The 17,481-nt window shown below is 44.0% G+C and overlaps 1 protein-coding gene across 1 annotated transcript in view; it reads right to left on the minus strand.

The window, feature by feature from the left end:
- Positions 1-6,576: 6,576 nt before the first annotated feature.
- The window catches only part of LOC132534977 (transmembrane protease serine 4-like), a 30,364-nt gene continuing 19,459 nt past the window's right edge, over positions 6,577-17,481 (minus strand). The window contains exons 4-7 of the mRNA XM_060179871.1: positions 13,024-13,176; positions 10,592-10,721; positions 7,116-7,217; positions 6,577-6,601 (exon numbers count right to left, since the gene is read on the minus strand). Coding sequence (XP_060035854.1) covers positions 6,577-6,601; positions 7,116-7,217; positions 10,592-10,721; positions 13,024-13,176 — 410 coding nt within the window. The remainder of the gene's footprint in view (positions 6,602-7,115; positions 7,218-10,591; positions 10,722-13,023; positions 13,177-17,481) is intronic.

The following is a 17,481-nucleotide window of genomic DNA, read 5'->3' on the forward strand; positions in this document are numbered from 1 at the left end:
TTGAGACATACAATTAATTTTCCCCCTCTCGTATTAATTAACTAGTGATTTATATGACTACATTTTACTAGGAGTGTACATAAACACCATTCCCACCACCAAAAGACTGTGACCCATCCCTCTCACCCACTCTCACCCCCCACTGGCCCAGGAAGCTTATGTCTACCCCTCACCACGGGGCTTTTACTTTGATGCCCTACTTACAATTTGGTCAGGTCCTGCTTTTAGTTTCCCTTTCAGATCTTCTTAGTCAACTTCTGTTGATGAGTGGGATCATCCCATACTCATCTTTATCTTTCTGACTTAGCTCACTTAACATAATTCTTTAGTTTTTAAAATTTTCTTTAATTTTTTTATATTTTTTTGTTTTTTAAAATTTTTTTTAATTTTTAAAATTTTCTGTTTTTTTATTTTTTTAACTTTGAAAATTTTTTCTGTTTTTTAAATTTTTTTAAATTAAAATTTTTTTTTAAATTTTTTAAAAATATTTTTTAATTTTTAAAATTTTTTTAGTTTTCAAAAAATTTTTCAAAATTTTCTTAATTTTTAAAAATTAAAATTTTATTTATTTATTTTAATTTAAAAAATTTTAAATTAAAAAATTTTTTTAATTAAAATTTTTTTAATTTAATTTTTTTTGAATTTTGTTTATTTTTTTAATTAAAAAAATTTTTTTTAATTTTTTAAAATTTTGTTTTTTTAATTTATTTTTATTTTTTAGTTTTCTTTTAATTTTTTTATTTTTTAAAATTTAATATTTTTTATAATTTTTAAAAAATATTTATTTTTATTTATTCCCTTTTGTTGCCCTTGTTTATTGTTGTAGTTATTATTGTTGTCATTGTTGTTGGATAGGACAGAGAGAAATGGAGAGGGGAGGGGAAAGACAGAGAGTGGGAGAGAAAGACAGACACCTGCAGACCTGCTTCACCGCTTGTGAAGCGACACCCCTGCAGATGGGGAGCCAGGGCTTGAACCAGGATCCTTATGCGGGTCCTTGTGCTTAGCGCCACCTGCGCTTAACCTGCTGCGCTACAGCCCGACTCCCTTTATAAAATTTTTAAAAATTTAAAAAAGTTTTTTTAAATTGTTTAAAATTTTTTTTAGTTTAAAAAAATTTTTTTTTTTCAGAATTCATGAACTCTTCTTTATTTGAAATATTACAAAGTTCAAACTGAGAGTTGGCAAATGAGGTTAAAAGAACAATTTTAGTTAGCCAAAAACATGAGGAAATTACTTCTCTTTTTTTCTTTTTTATTTAAGAAAGGATTAATTAACAAAACCATAGGGTAGCAGGGGTACAACTCCACACAATTCCCACCACCCAATCTCCATATCCCACCCCCTCCACTGATCGCTTCCCACTCTCCAGACCTCCTATCTTCTGGACCCCATAAAGAATTTTGGTCCATACTTCCAGTGTGGAGAAATGTTAGAGGAATATGACCAGAGGGCTCTGAACACCAAATTCCATCAGGATCCTGAGAAAAAGAAGGAGAAAAGGAAGGACACTTGAAAATAGTAGTAGGTGTAGGTGTAACTTAGGAAGAGAAGGCAGGACCATAGGGAAAATGGGCAAATGTAAAAATGTAAATATAGATATAATAGTCAACTCATATCTGTGACCATGGGAGAACTGGTACAGTTTCCAGTGGAGGGAATAGAGCCACAGAACTTGTGGTGGGAACAGTGTGGAATTATACCCGTGGCCATACGGTTGGTGGTACACCTGGTTGAGTGTACATGTTACAATGCACAAGGACCCGGGTTTGAACCCCCTGCTCCCCACCTGCAGAGGGAAAGCTTTGTGAGTGAGGAAGCAATGCTGTAGGTGTCCCTCTATCTCCCCCATCCCTCTCAATTTCTGGGTGTCTCTATCCAATAAAATAAAGATAATTTTAAAACAATTTTAAAAAAGAAAAATAAGAGAATCATATCCCCATTACCTTATGGGTCTGTGAATCTATAATAAATCACTGGGGAGAAATGGTTCCCCTAACATAAGGACACCTTTTGGGGAGCAGGCCCAGAGTGTGTGTTCAGTGAGGGACAACTGGTGTGAGCCATGGCAAAGTGTGAAGGTGGCTTATATGGAGAGCTACAAGTCTATTGCACAACTGTCACTGAAAGAGAAATTTTTGTTCCTCTTTGGGAAACAATTGCACTTATACCCTTGCTCCATCCCTCTCCAGTGAAGGCACCAGCAGCCTCTCTGACCAAGAACCTGTCTCTTCCAAGTAGCAAGAGTGTGGCACTGAGACTTAATTGGCCCAATCTCTCCATCTGCTCTCAATTTCCTCTGTCCTTTCCGATGCTCACAAAGTGTCTTTGAAGACAAACTGTGCTGGAGTGAGGGAACAGAAAGTGTTCAATTATCTACAAATGGCAGGGAAGAAATGCTTTTTCCATTTGGCTCCAGAATGTCTTCTCTGACCTCCTTACACTCTAGTAGCGTTTGCCACTCCATCTGTGTGGCTCGCTCTGATTTCAGAGTGAGTCTTCATTTCCCTGCATCTGCACTGCCTGAGAAGGAGAGGGAGCCACTTCAGCCAGGCAGGGAGGAGGCAGCGGTCGGTTGTGGATGAACAGTAGAATGCTGGAACAATAAGTTTTCCAAACTCCACATCAGGGACCACAGTCCGAAAGGATTTGTGTGTGAATGTATTTGGGAGATGGCAATTGGGGAAACATTGTTTGGTTGCTTAAATATTGGCATTTCAATGGTTTATAGGCACAGAGGAATAGAATTCTTGAAATCATAATTGTTCTCAAGAAGCCAGGATGTGTGGTAAGCATTGTAGGTCCCAGGAATCTAATCTTGAATTCTAGGTTTTTGGCAAGGAGCATGCCAGGGAGGGGGTCTTGAGTTCTCAATTAGACTCTCTCCCTGACACAGACCTCAATTATGTTCGCTATTATTTATTGTCAGTGATAATTGGCATATCATTAACCTACTTGGTTTCTCTCCAGATCTATTCTGAGCTCAAACTTACAGGAGCTAGGCAGTATCACACCCTTAGTGGATTGAAACAGGTGCGTTGAAGAAGGTCTGCAGGCATCCATCTTTCTCTCTCCCTCTCTGTCCCCTTCTTCCCTTTCAGTTTCTCTCTGTACTATCCAACAATAACAACAGCACCAACAAAATAGGGGAAATGGCACCAGGAGCAGTAGATTCATAGTGCAAACACTGCACCCCCGTGATAACCTGGAGAGAAAGAAAAAGGAAATATAGAGAAATTATTCATTTATTGGATAAAAACAAACTGAGACAGAAGGATGAGAATCAAAGGGGGAGAGAAAGAGAAACATCTACATCACTGGGTCACCACTCATGAAGCTTCCCACCTGCAGGTGCAGACCAGGGCTTGAACCCTGGTCTTTGCACATGGTGACCCTATGTTTAACTGAGTGCGCCACTACCTACCCACCCCCTCAGATTCTCATGGTCGAGTTGGGTCCTGTCTGGTGCCCTTACGGATAGAATTTAGTCATCACTGCAGATAGGATGGGGACAGCACTGTCCACCTGAAATCTTACAGCTGATCATGCTCAGAATTCATCTGTTGCCATCTTCCACTTCCAGCAATGTAAATCAACATGTACAGGACGGTGATGGAAACTGGGATTCAAGGTAGGGTGCTAACCACCCAGTGTCCCCCTCAGGGCTTTGTGCACCTGCATACCCACCAGCTGGTCTAGCCAGTAGGGAGCCAGTGAGGACAGTTTTCTGGGTCCCAATCTCCCAATCTTCTCTCTCCCCCCCAGTCTCTGGATCCTGCTTCCTCCTATGCTTCTGGTATCATCTATGACAAAAGCCTCTAGCATGAGTTATATCAGTACTATCCAACAATATGCCCCATACTGGGAAAAGGAAGAGAAGGGTGCATCTTTTTTTTTTTTCCTACAGGGTTATCGCTGGATCTCGGTACCTGCACTATGAGTCCACTGTTTCAGGAAGCCATTTTTTTCCTTTGTTGTTGTTGCTATTGTTGGATAGGACACGGAGAAATTGAGAGAGGAGAGGAAGAGAAAAATAGACACCAGCAGACCTGCTTCACTGCTTGTGAAGTGACTCCCCTGCAGGTGAAATGAGTGAAATGACCTAGTAGTTGTCTTTAATAAGACAGTTTTGGCTCCTTTATAATATATAGTGGACCTATACCTGTATGGGTTTAGTTATGGGGTCTCTAGTTTCCCTATTCTTTCTCTGAGAGTATGGACCATAGATCTTCTATGCAACTTCTAAGATGCAGAAGGTGGAAGATCTGGCTTCTGTAACTGCTTCTTTGCTAGATATGGGTGCTGACAGGTAGATTCATACTCCCAGCCTGCCTCTCTCTTTCCCTAGTTGGGGGGGGGGGCAGCTCTGGGGATGTGGAATCAAGACCCATTGGTGAGGGAGTCTGCCCAGGGAAGTAAGGTTGGTATCATGGTAGCATCTGCAAATTGATGGCTGAAAAGCATTAGCATATAAATATAAAGCAGATAAAAAGCAAATTGATTAGTAATCAGAAACTAAAATGTAAGAATATAGCAGATGAAATTGGGGTGTTCATGTTGGAAGAAGCTAGGAAGTCTAGTTTAGGTATATTTGTGGGTCTCTACAGGGTTTTGCCCTCAATGTAGAACAACAATGGTAGGGACTTACCTACTCTCCAAAAGGAGGCTGGGTCAACATACTCTGCCATTCGAAGAATACTGGTCCTGCATCAAATCAATGGGGTTTACAGTCAACAATATCTATACACCAGTCTCATATTTGGGAGCTACTCTTTTCCCTGATCCAGCTTTCTGGTCCTTTTTCCAGCCATGATATCATCTCCCCAGACAATAACTTGGATCCACCTGCATTTCAGATTTCAGGCTCAGGGGGAAAAAAAAGAAAAAAAACTAGTATAGCCACAGGCCTATTGGAATATAACTAAAATATGCTTAATACTTATCTACAGAACAGAGGACCCCCCCCCCCCAACTCTTCATCTGTACTACTCCAGCCTTTAGGTTCATGATTAGTCAACAACTTGTTTGGCTTTATATGTTAACTCTTTTTTCAGCCACCAGGTTCCAGGTTCTAGCATGATGCCAACCAGACTTTCCTGGACAGTCAACCACACCAATGTGTCCTGGAGATCCGCTTCCCCAGAGCCCAGCCCCTCTAGGGAAAGAGAGGCAGGCTGAGAATATGGATCAACCTGTCAATGCCCATGTTCAGCGGGGAAGCAATTACAGAAGCCAGACCTTCCACCCTCTGCATCCCATAATGACCTTGGGTCCATACTCCCAGAGGGTTAAAGAATAGGAAAGCTATCAGGGAGAGGGGATGAAATAGGGAGTTCTGGTGGTGGGAACTGTGTGGAGTTGTACCCCTCATCCTATGGTTTTGTCAGTGTTTCCTTTTTATAAATAAAATATAAGAAAAACTAGAGAAACAGGAGGAGGAGGAGGAGGAGAAGAAGAAGAAGAAGACTGGTTCTGAAATGAGTGCAGCCTAGAATGTTCTAGCTACGACCATGGAAAGTGATCACAGACTGATAGGGATAGGAGGTTACAGAGACTGTTAGATCAAGGAGGTCTCTTGAGATGTAAAGTTGGACCAAGCCAGAGTAAAACCTGGAGTCTGAGAGATCTGGAAATGAAGGTGAAGGTTTTCTCCACACGCAGGGCTCTCAGAGATGGGGTGTACTCACCAAGACAGTGCAAAGAGACCACGGAGCCTGAGTAGCAGGATCTGCAAGGGAGATACAGGGGTCTGTGGCTTTTGTTCCTCCCTTGCTGGGATGCGGGGACTCAGGTGCTCAGTATGCACTATCAATTCAAGTCCCCTCCCACATCTGGGAGACCTGGACCCTGCACTGTCACTTAGAAACTGAATTACTGAGGGTCGGGCAGTAGTGCAGTGGGTTAAGCGCATGTGGTGCAAAGCGCCAAGGACTGGTGGAAGGATCCTGGTTCAAGCCCCTGGCTCCTCACCTGCAAGGGAGTTGCTTTGAAGGAGGTGAAGCAGGTCTGAAGGTGTCTCTCTTTCTCTCCCCCTCTCTGTCTTCCCCATCTCTCTCTTGATTTCTCTCTGTCCTACCGAATAACGAACGACATCAACAACAACAATAATAACCACAACAAGGCTACAACAACAAGGGCAACAAAAGGGGAAAAAATGGCCTCCAGGAGCAGTGGATTCATGGTGCAGGCACTGAGCCCCAACAATAACCCTGGAGGCAAAAAAAAAAAGCATTACTGTTGTGTTATGGTCTAATTCAATTCAAACGCACTCTCTCTCCCTCTTACTCTCCCTCTCCCTCCCCATTCCCTCCCCCTCGCCCTCCCCCCCTCTGCAGCAGAGCCCATTGCTGGCTTATGGCAACTTGAGGAGGGAGAGTAGAGTCTGGAACAGGGGCTGCTGTGGTGTGGCCTTTCAGAGTGAAAGAACTGGGTTCTGACGGACTCTCAGGCACACCATTGTTCTGCTACTCTCCCCGTCCTTTCCATTTATGAAATATGTCCTCTGATGAATAGCAGCCCTTGCTAAGCAGCCAGCATCTCTGCTGCAGAGGGACAGTTTCTCTGCAGGTGCTGGCTTTACTGCTGCTGCTTTAGGGACAGGCTGCAGGACAACAACGGTGTGACTGTGCCTGGAGGAGCAGGGATGTGGAGAGGCCTTCCTCTGGCCTGGGTGAGTGATGGGTAGGACACAGTGGCCTTTAGTACCTTGCCCATTAGGGTTAATGGAGAACATAAAGCAACAGGAAAAAAAAATTTTAGTTTTACTATTTGACTGATGAGAAGTGTGACCTTTATTCAGCTGTCCATTGTATTAAAAAAGAAGAGTTGGCCAGAAGTGTAGTTCAATGGCAGAAAGCATGCTTTGTAGGTATGAGCGTCTAGGCCCAATCCGCAGCAAAACAAAAACAAACAAACAAATAAAAAGAAGTAAATGAGAGTCAGTGTAGAAAACTGCGTATCTATGTATTTATCTAGCTCTTGGAGTCCAGTGATCTGTTCCATAGAACTTTTCTCTGCAGTCTGGCCTGTATGCCCCTGGTTGCTTCTGTGCAGGGTTGGTAGGCTGCAGCCTTGAAGAACAAGCCATCTGTAGTCCAAAGGGTACTCATACTTACCCACTCAGGTTTTGCACCTGAAACTCCTGGTTGTTCTCTGTGATTTCAGCAACTTCTAGTTCCTGCTCTGGGCCTATCTTCACAGCTCTGAACATAGGTTTGCTGTTTACATGGGGAGGGAGAGAGGACTGTGGGTTAGGACAGGTTAGAGCAAAAAGGGTAGGGTTGGCCTCCATCCCCAACAGGGTGGCAGGGAACACCTTGTGGGGTGTGGCAGGGGAGCAGAGGAGGTCTTGGTCAGTGACGATGGCACCTGCTTTGCTATAGGACATAGCAGGGCTCAGCACCAGGCACATTTCCTTTTTTGGGAAAGTCTGATCCAGAACCCAGAGCTCTGGAGAAATGATGGAGAGCCCCATTCCTTACACCGGTCCTTGCGCTTCACGCCATGCGCGCTTAACCCGCTGCGCTACTGCTCGACCCTTACAGCCCCATTCCTAATGTCTGACCTGCTAGTTTTAATTGTCCCAGCATCTCTGCTGGTCCAAGGGAGTCTCTGAATTCACCCTAGAGGGAACTGGAATGTAAATATTGATGATACTATTTTCTCTAAACAAGGTATCTAGTTCTTGTTTGGAAGTGGGAACACATTTTAGAGTCCTCTTAGAGTTAAGTCAGTCTTCAACTGACTCCAGATAAATAATTCTTTCACTTGGACCCCATTCTCATTCTCTCCTAATCCAGGTCTATCTCCTTCAAATTAAAAAATTATATATTTTTAATTAAAGAGAGAAACACATAAAGATAGAAATAGACTAGAGCACTGCTCAGCTCTGGCATATGGTGGACCTGCAGACTGAACCTGTGGCTTCATAACCATTATGCTGTCTCCCCACCCCTCTAACCCTAAGTTTAAACCTCCCCTTCATCCTGATTAGTCTTTTTCTTTCATTGTTTCTCTACTGTACCTGCTTTGCTTTTCCTTTTTTTTTTTTTTAAAAAAAATTATTATCTTTATTGAATAGGATAGAGATAGCCAGAAATTGAGAGGGAAGGGGAGGTAGAGAGGGAGAGAAACAGAGACACCTGCAGCCCTGCTTTACCACTTGCAAAGCTTTCTCCCTGCAGGTGGGGACCAGAGGGCTTGAACTCGGGTCCTTGGGCATTGTAACGTGTGAGCTCAACCAGTTTCGCCACCACCTGGCCGCCTTGCTTCACTTTTCCTACTCCTCCCATCCTTTCCATCCAGTCATGCTAGCTCAAGCTCTGAATGCCAAGCTCAAGTCAACCTGAGACACTGGTGGACTGGCACATTCTCATGTTCCCTGCCAGGAGTCCAGCATTATCCAGTGGCCCTATGTGCTGTTTGTGCAAGGACAGGACTTAAGCACTGGAGAGTTTGTGTTAACAACTCTTGAGATAGAATTTCTTCTTCTTTTTGTAAAAACACATTTTAATGAGAAAAAGATACAGAGAGAAAAACCAAAAACACAGCTCAGTTCAGGCTTATAGTGATGTTAGGGGTTGAACCTGGGACCTTGCAGCTGCAGGCATGAAACCATTATGCTATCCTCCCCAGCCCAAAACTGAGTTTCTTGTCCTAGCTTTGATACTAACTTAATGTGTAACCTTGGCCCATCTGGGTCTTCTCTGTATCCCTCTGTAAGTCTCATTTTCCTTTCTATGAAATCATGGATGGGACCAGCTGATTTCTAGAGCTCTCCAGCATCAAGTCACATGTGGTGTTGTGGTCCTGGAACAAGAAGGTTGTGGAGAGATCTGGAAATAGACAGCTCCAGTAAAGTTAATCTCTGTTCAACAATGACATCCTGAGGAGTAATTCTGACCAGCTTTGTTTTTGTAGAGCTCAAAAACCAGGTGGGCTGGTGGGCTGGTGGTCTGAGAGAACTCTGGAAGGACACAAGTTCTGGGAGAGTGTTACCTTCAGAAGCCCTGGAGACACCCTGGTTTCATAATCAAGTGCAGCCTGCAGTCTTGGTACAGCTGACACTGCATTTGGCTGGACTGCAGGGGAGGAGGGGCTGGAGAGGCAGGGCATGCTTTCCCAGCTCTCCTCCAAAATGAAGGTTTCAGCAGAGGGCATAGGGAGTTGCAAAGCATGGAGGATGGAGAGCAGTAGGAGTCTTATAACCAGAAAAAAGAGGAGAGAAAAGAACAAACAAACAAACACAACTTAATGGATCAGTAAGCACTGCCAGGAGAATTCATTGAAAAAGGACCATAAAAGACTCTTGAATTCCAGCTCCACCAGGACCCAGGGAGAGAGGATGAAAAAGGAAGGGACATTTGAATGTAGTAATAGGGTTATGTTTGGAGGGGAGGAGAGGACTGAACCTGGAAAAAAGGGGGCAATTATGTACAAATATAGACAGACAGTTGTAGAGATGATAGCTAACCCATGGCTGCAACCTTAGGAAAATTGCAATGGCTTACAATGGAGGGATTGGGGATTCAGAGCTCTGGTAGTGGGAATGGTGTGGAATTATAACCCTGTTGACATATAATTTTGTAAATCACAAAATGAAAAAAGAAAAAGGACCTTAAAGCTTAAGAATGGATGGAAGTTTCTGTAATTGACTGATGATGTCTGTTAGTTATTATCATTTCTGTCTAGTCTCTAGGTCCAGTTTCTTAGAATGCCAAAGAAGTTTGGGATTGGCTAGGGAGAAACTGAATACATGACCTTTTATCTGCCTCCTCTGATAGGTTCTTTAGAGACCTACTGTCTCATCTCCCTATCCTTCAGAGATGAAGTCTCAGGAGAAGAATCACCCAAAGTAGAAAAAGGCATTCTGGCACTGAATTACTGAGGTTCAGGAATTTTGGGAACTTGGACATAGATTCTAGTCCTCTCTCTTCCAGTTGTCACCCAAGCAAGTTACTTACCTTCTCTAAACCAGATTAAAAAATAACAATAACTATCTTTTGGGGTTTTGCCAAGATAAAATGGATATAAATAGGTAGTCCTAGTTACCCTTGTTATATTTTGTACTTTTTCATTTGCTGAAGATTTGGAACTGCTCTGCAAGTTTGCTGACAAGAACTGGGATTGCTGATAGCATCCCAATGAAATCTTATTTGTTTAAACTAAATTTTCCACTAATGAGAAATAGAGTAAGCAAATAAGTCTTGTATTTTGAGACAGGGACAGCTTCTTGAAAAACTAAGGGGATCAAGGAGCAAAAGAGAAGTGAGAATTGTATAAGAGACAGAATTATTTATGAGTGTGGTTCTTAGAGAGAGAGAGAGAGAGATAGGAAGGAGCAGGAGGAGGAGGAGACATTCTCTTACCAGTATCCCATAGCCATTCTGTGAGGTGGGTTTTACTTTCCCTAATTAAATCTTGAGGGTACTGAGGTTTAGGAGATTGAATCTCAAATTGCCTGTAAATGAAAGTGCTGGCACTCTAAAGTCTACCTGTCTCATTGCACTATCTATATTACTTAGGAGAGAAGAAGGAAGGAGGAGAGAGGTCACAGAGTGAGGGGATAGCCTTAGTAACTGGGGCTGGGTACCTGTCATAGCCCATTTGCCCACAGGCTGTCCTGGCCAGAGCTTCTGTGAAGTTGTCAAAACATGCAGAGACCCAGTTCCCGGTGGTTGGGTCCAGCACCTGTAGGGTGGATCGGTCCTTGGAGAGGCGAACTAGGATGGAGAGAAACCTGGGTCAGCTTAGGACAAGGGCCCATCTGGTTCATCTCCCTCAGAAGTGGTCATGTGACTCCCAAGCTCATCTCTCCCAGAGCTGGGAGGAAACACAGAATACCAACTCTTTTAGTATTAAGGACAGGTTCTCCATTTGTCTTTGCCTCAAAGAAAGTTCATTTTGATGGTACCTAAGTGATATACTGGGAACAGTCTCCATGTCGACCCATTACTCTGGCACAATTATTCAGAGCTCCCTCTTTTACATGTACAGGAATCAGTTTCATGACATACATACATACATATATTCTCTAGGGTTACTGCTGGGACTTGGGACCTGCAGTATGAATCCTGATGGCCATCTTTTTTCCATTGTTGTTTCTGTTATTGTTGGATAGGACAGAGAGAAATTGAGAGAGGAGGAGAAGACAGAGAGGGGTAGAGAAAGACAGACACCTACAGACCTACTTTACCGCTTTTAAAGCAACCCCCCTGCAAGTGGGGAGCCAGTGGCATGAACAAGGATTCTTGTGTAGCTTCTTGCACTTCATACTATGTGCTCTTAAAACCTGGTGTGCTACTGCCCACCCACTCTTGATTGTGTGTATATATATATATATATATATATATATATATATATATATGTATTATACTTTTTGTTTTGTTTTGCCTTCAGGGTTATCGCTGGGGCTTGGTGCCTGCACTATGAATCCACTGCTCCTGGAGGCCATTTTTTTCCATTTTTATTGCCCTTGTTGTTATTATTGTTATTGTTGTTGGATAAGAGAGAGAAAAATTGAGAGAGGACAGTAAGACAGAGAGGAGGAGAGAAAGATGGACACCTGCAGACCTACTTCACCACTTGTGAAGTGGTGCCTGTGCAGGTGGGGAGCAAGGGGTTCGAACCTGGATCCTTATTCAGGTCCTTGCACTCGTGCATCATGTGCGCTTAACTCACTGTGCTACCACCTGGCCCGTTCTTGATAGATTATTTATTTATTTATTCCCTTTGTTGCCCTTGTTTTTATTGTTGTAGTTATTATTGTTGTTGTTATTGATGTCGTCCTTGTTGGGTCGGACAGAAATGGAGAGAGGAGGGGAAGACAGAGAGGGAGAGAAAGATAGACATCTGCAGACCTGCTTCACCACCTGTGAAATGACTCCCCTACAGGTGGGGATCCAGGCGCTCAAACCAGAATCTTTACGCTGGTCCTTGTGCTTTGCACCACATTTGCTTAACGCACTGCGCTACTGCCTGACTCTCCCTTGATAGATTTTTATAGTTACTCCACCCAGAGTCTGCACAGCTTGCTCAGCCTGAGGAAGCTTTTCCATATAAGGTCAGAGAGAAGAGGTAGATTAAGAAGTATTATTGACAGTAGAGTGACAAGTGCCTAAAAGCATTTGATCTCTAATAAAAACCAGTAAGCACATAGGGAGGGAGTCACTGATTCTTGCCCTTCAAACCTTCCAGTCCCCCATCTCCTGTGCTGTTTTTTTTTTCAGAATCTGAGTCCCAGACAGGTCAGGCTAAGCGTATTCTGGCCAAGAAAGAGCATGAATGCTATGTTTGAATCATTTCACACACCTTTGAAGGACCTAGTTTAGGTTTGTTACATAGCATGTTGCATGAATTTAATAACCAGAAGGACCAACAGTTGGTTAATGGCTTTTTCTAGGTTTCCTGAAATAAAATTTCACAGAAAGGTAGGAATTCCCCAAGATCATCCAATCTAGTGCCCTGCCTCAGATTCATCCAGGTACAGCAGTAACGGAGCAGGCTTAATTACAAATTCCTCTCTCCTCTTGTCTGTTTGTTTGTCAATACTGACAATGTTTGGTGTGTGTTAAGTACGGAAGATCTAGTCAATCAGAGATTGCTCTGTGCTTCAGATAATTATGGTAAGAATGGAAATGGGGGGAGGGGCAGGCAGTGGCACACCCAATTAAGGGTACATAGTACAAAGTACAAGGACCCGTGCAAAGATCTGGGTTCAATCCTCCGCTCTCTACAAGCAGTGAAGTCAGTCTGCATCTGTCTATTTTTCTCCTTTCTGTCTCCCTCAACCCTCTCAATTTTTTCCACTCTACCCAATAATATGAAAGAAAAAAAAAAAAGTCGCTAGGAGCAGTGGATTCATAGTGCAGGCACCAAGCTCCAGTGATCACCCTGGAGGCAAAATATAAAAACAAACAAAACAGGCTGATCAGTCACTGGGCAGATGCTACACTTTGGACCACAACAGCCTAAACTGGGTCCCTGATGTATCCCCTCCACTGGTCACAGAGTCCATAAACTTACCTGCTTCAGGAGGGTCATCAGGGAAGTTCTTGACACAGTGCTGCTCATCCTCCCCCAGGGCACAGTCCTGCTGGCCATCACACACCTGCCTCCTAGAGATGAAGTGGAAGGACTGCCCGCAGAGGAAGTAGTATTTGTCCAAGTTGACCTTGACTGGAAGGCAAGGGCATAGAGGGGGCAGAGGGGACTGAGTATCAAGTACACAAATCAGAGACAGAGAGAGCTTGTGTTTTCCTTAAAGTATGCTGGGTTTGGAGACAGGCAGATGGGATTCTATTCCCAGTCTGCTCCAAACTAGCTGGTGGACTTGGTTCTGAGTCGCTGAAATGGAGATAGCTGCACTAGTCACATATCTCAAGATGGCTATGGAGTCAAACAAGATGATAGGTGTAGGAGACATTTTTTTTTTCCTCCAGGGTTATCGCTGGGGCTCAGTGCCTTCACTATGGATCCACTGCTCCAGGAGGCCATTTTTTCCATTTTGTTGCCCTTGTTGTTATTGCTGTTGGATAGGACAGCGAGAAATCTAGAAAGGAGAGGAAGACAGAGAGGGGAGAGAGAGAGAGAGACACCTGCAGACCTGCTTCACTCTTTGTGAAGTGATACACCTGCAGGTGGGGAGCTGGGGCCCCAAATCAGGCTCCTTTCTGGTCCTTACGCTTTGCACCATGTGTGCTTAACCCACAGCACTACTGCCTAGCCCCAGGAGACATTTAAAAACAATCCCCAATAATAACAACAAATATAAATAACAAGAGGAACAAAAGGGAAACAAATAGTCTCCAGGAACAGTGGATTCATAGTGCAGGGACCGAGCCCCAGCAATAACCCTAGAGGCAAACAAAACACAACCCCTACCAGCCTCTTATACCAAAGTACTTGAACAGCATCTCTAATAACAGAGGGGACATAACTAGGCCTGGAGTCCTTAGTCCCAGCTCTGCTGCCTACTGTATGCTATAAGATTGGTCATTTCCCTTTTTCAGACCTCAGTTTCCCCATTGATGATAACACACCTATTGATGATGATAACACACCTATCTCACAAGGTTTCTAGGAACATTGGACAAGCTGGTAGTTGTGGAAGAGTCTACTAACTACCAAGTGCAGTTCTAGAATTAGGTGATTTTAATCTGAATCTGGTAGATTCACTCTAAATTCTTTGCCAGAAGCATTTTCACTACATAACAATTGGCCATAAGATACAACCACTTCTTGACAGTTTGGTTTAACATTTAGGTTTGACACTTTGGTTTCAAGTTTGACCTTTATAGACCAGATGTGGCAGTTTGAAAATAGTAGAAAACTTCATTTCTAGACTTGGTAGAAAATTGAGCAATAAAACTTTTGGGAAAATGACAACAGCCCGTAAAACCTTCCCCGGTGCCCATCACAAGTTCACTAGCAATGGCAGATAGACAGAAGGTGGCTAGGTGTTCACAACACTTTCTGACAGCATAAGGAGCCCCAGAGCTACTTTAGACACAGAACTTTGTTCTCTATCTCATCTTTACCAAATTTATATTGCAATATTAGAAGTAGATGGCAGGACCATTGTAAGGATCATGGTTCGAGCCCCTGGTTCACAGGCGGTGAAGCACGTCTGCAGGTGTCTTTCTCTCTTCCTCTCTGGCTTCTCCTCCTCTCTCCGTTTCTCTCTGTTCTATCTGGAAACAACAACAATGACAACAATAACAACAAAAACAAGCAATAAAAATGGGAGAAATGGCCTCCAGGAGCAGTGGATTCATAGTGCAGGTATCAAGCCCCGCTGATAACCCTAGAGGCAAAATAAATAAATAAATAAATAAATAAATAAATTAATAACAGTTTGGCATCATTCACACATATAATAAAAAAAGGAGGGGGTCGGGCGGTGGCGCAGTGGGTTAAGCGCACTTGGCGCAAAGCACAAGGACCAGTGTAAGGATCCCGGTTCGAGCCCCCGGCTCCCCCACCTGCAGGGGAGTCGCTTCACAGGCGGTGAAGCAGGTCTGCAGGTGTCTGTCTTTCTCTCCCTCTCTCTGTCTTCCCCTCTCTCTCTATTTCTCTCTGTCCTATCCAACAACTAACAACATCAACAATGGTAATAATGATAACCACAACAAGGCTACAACAACAAGGGCAACAAAAAAGGGGGAAAAATGGCCTCCAGGAGCGGTGGATTCATGGTGCAGGCACCTAGCCCAGTAATAACCCTGGAGGAAAAAAAAAAAAAGGAAGAAGTAGAAGACAGAAGGATCAAGCTTTGCCTATTTCCCCCTAAGAAATAATTATCTAATTCCTGAACATACATTTAATTTTTTTTCTTTGCATATGTGGAAAATGTGCTCTTTGACAGCCGACAACAGGATGTAAACAGAATTTCAGTATTTAGCATAAAAATGTGAGGTTTTGGAAGTCTATAAGGACTGGTCACCTCCATGGAACTATTAGGTGCCACCCAGATTACACACGTTACAGCAGCCACTTCCCGCCCGTCTAAGCTGTGACAGCACAGAGATATTCACGAGGCAGCACTAAGCGCCAGCACCAGTTGGACCATGAGACCTTCCCTCACAAGGAAAGACATTTAATCCCAAAGGCAAAGTGTTTTATTATGCCCAATGGAAAGAGTGCGGCTCTTCTTTCACGACACTTTGTGTCTTTTTTTAAGTGGCAGAATTGCCTTACGGCTCTTTATGTACATGGTACCGCTTTGCAGCAGAGAGCTTGTTGTAAGTCTAACGCGGTTCCACGTTTAGATTTTGTTTTCCTATTGCCATTGTTTTTGAAGATGTATTTGTTTAGAGAGAGAGAAAGAGAGAGAGAGAGGGAGAAAGAAGAGCTAGCGCCAGCCCTGCGGTGTATGCGAGTCCTGCCCTGTGAGTTCATCTGGGGTGGAAATATCCATTAAGAGGTGGGCGTTTTGTTTTGTCTCCTCACTGCCTCCTAGCTCTGTTGTCCCTTTGCTATCTTGGTCTGATGGGAGAGGACATTTCAATACTTTCCTGGTGAGAAGCTCTCCTGAGCGACCCCCCTAGTCCAAGCCGGAGAGACCTTTGGAAACAGCCGCCATTCTTTTCTTTCTTCTTGTCAGCAGGCCTTGCGCCTGCGCGATTCCATCGCTCTCAGCCGACTGACCCCCCCCCCCTTTAATTTCAGATGCACATACACGCACATACACACACGCACTTATGCACGCATGCGCGGAAAGAGACACTGCAGCACTGCTCCTTCGTTCTTGGTGCTACCTTCGTATCCTGCATGGTCCTCTCATGTAGTGCTGAGGGCTTGAGCCTGAGTTCTTGTAAAGTGTGTGCTCTACTGGGTGAGCTGTCTCCCAACCTGGCAGCTGCCTTGTTGACTCACATTTCAGATGTGAATATGAAAGTTTGGAATTTGGGTTTACTCTCCAAGACCACAAAACACTGAGGAGATAGAGCCAGATTTTTTTTTTTTTTTTTTTTGGTGGTGGTGGTTGTCTCTCCAAGCCTTCTGTGAGGGAGTTCAGGAGGCTGTGCAACGTGTTGGCCTCACTGAATCTGCACTCAGACAAGGGAGAAGCAGTAGGTCAGACAGTTCTAGATCTTTAAGGCTTGGCTCGTGGGTCAAAGCCAGGACACAGTGAGCTCAAAAGTTGAAGGGGCTGAACCCTCGAAGTCCAGACTGGAGACTCAGGTGACTTATCTGGCAGCAAAACCTGGGGACCCAGGCTATGGAAACCACACAGGTCAGGGTGAGCCTAATTTTAAAGTATGTTTGTCCTCTCTTCTCCCTCCTCACCCCCTACCCCTTGTGATTTTGGTTTCTTCTTTCTCCACTATGAAGGGGGGGGGGAATCTATGCTCAGAGAAAGTAAGCCATTGTTAGTATTTGTCAGAGCCAAGCAGCCTAAAATGGGAGGTTATCTGAATCTCACATGGGTATGTCTCAGGGGTCTTGCTGGTGTTTGTGTGGTGGGCCTGCATTTCACTTCAGGAGCAGAATGTGTATCTGCCCACTGTGTGAGTGGGTGGGTAGAGTGCCCCAGCTCCACCCAGCTGCCATTCATTTTTGAACTTCGTTGTGGAAGTGGATAGTGAGGGTTTGCACCAGATGATCTTTGGGAGGCCACAGTTATAAGTGCAGGCTCCTGAAAGGCCGTCCTGGCCTGGCTAGCTAACGTAGACCTTAGTCACCTCTGCACAGTGATCTGTGCTTTTACCCAAGTCTGGCATATGCAGCTACGTTACACTCATTATCTCATTGTTTCTCAGAGTGCCTTCTGATATAAGCAGGATATTTTATAGACGAGGAGGCTGCTATGAAGAGAGCTCAAGGGACTTACTCAAGGGGGGCATTGTTCCAGGTGTCTTGATTCCTAGTCTGGCCCCTCCATGCCCTGTGTAATGCTGCCACTCATGACCTGCTGCAACTGTTCAGAAGGCCAGGCCCTAGTCTCCAGTGAGGGTGGGGTGGTATGGGGGAATGTCTGCT

This window comes from Erinaceus europaeus, chromosome 20 (genome assembly GCF_950295315.1).
Source record: "Erinaceus europaeus chromosome 20, mEriEur2.1, whole genome shotgun sequence".
NCBI classification, from domain to species: Eukaryota; Metazoa; Chordata; class Mammalia; order Eulipotyphla; family Erinaceidae; genus Erinaceus; species Erinaceus europaeus.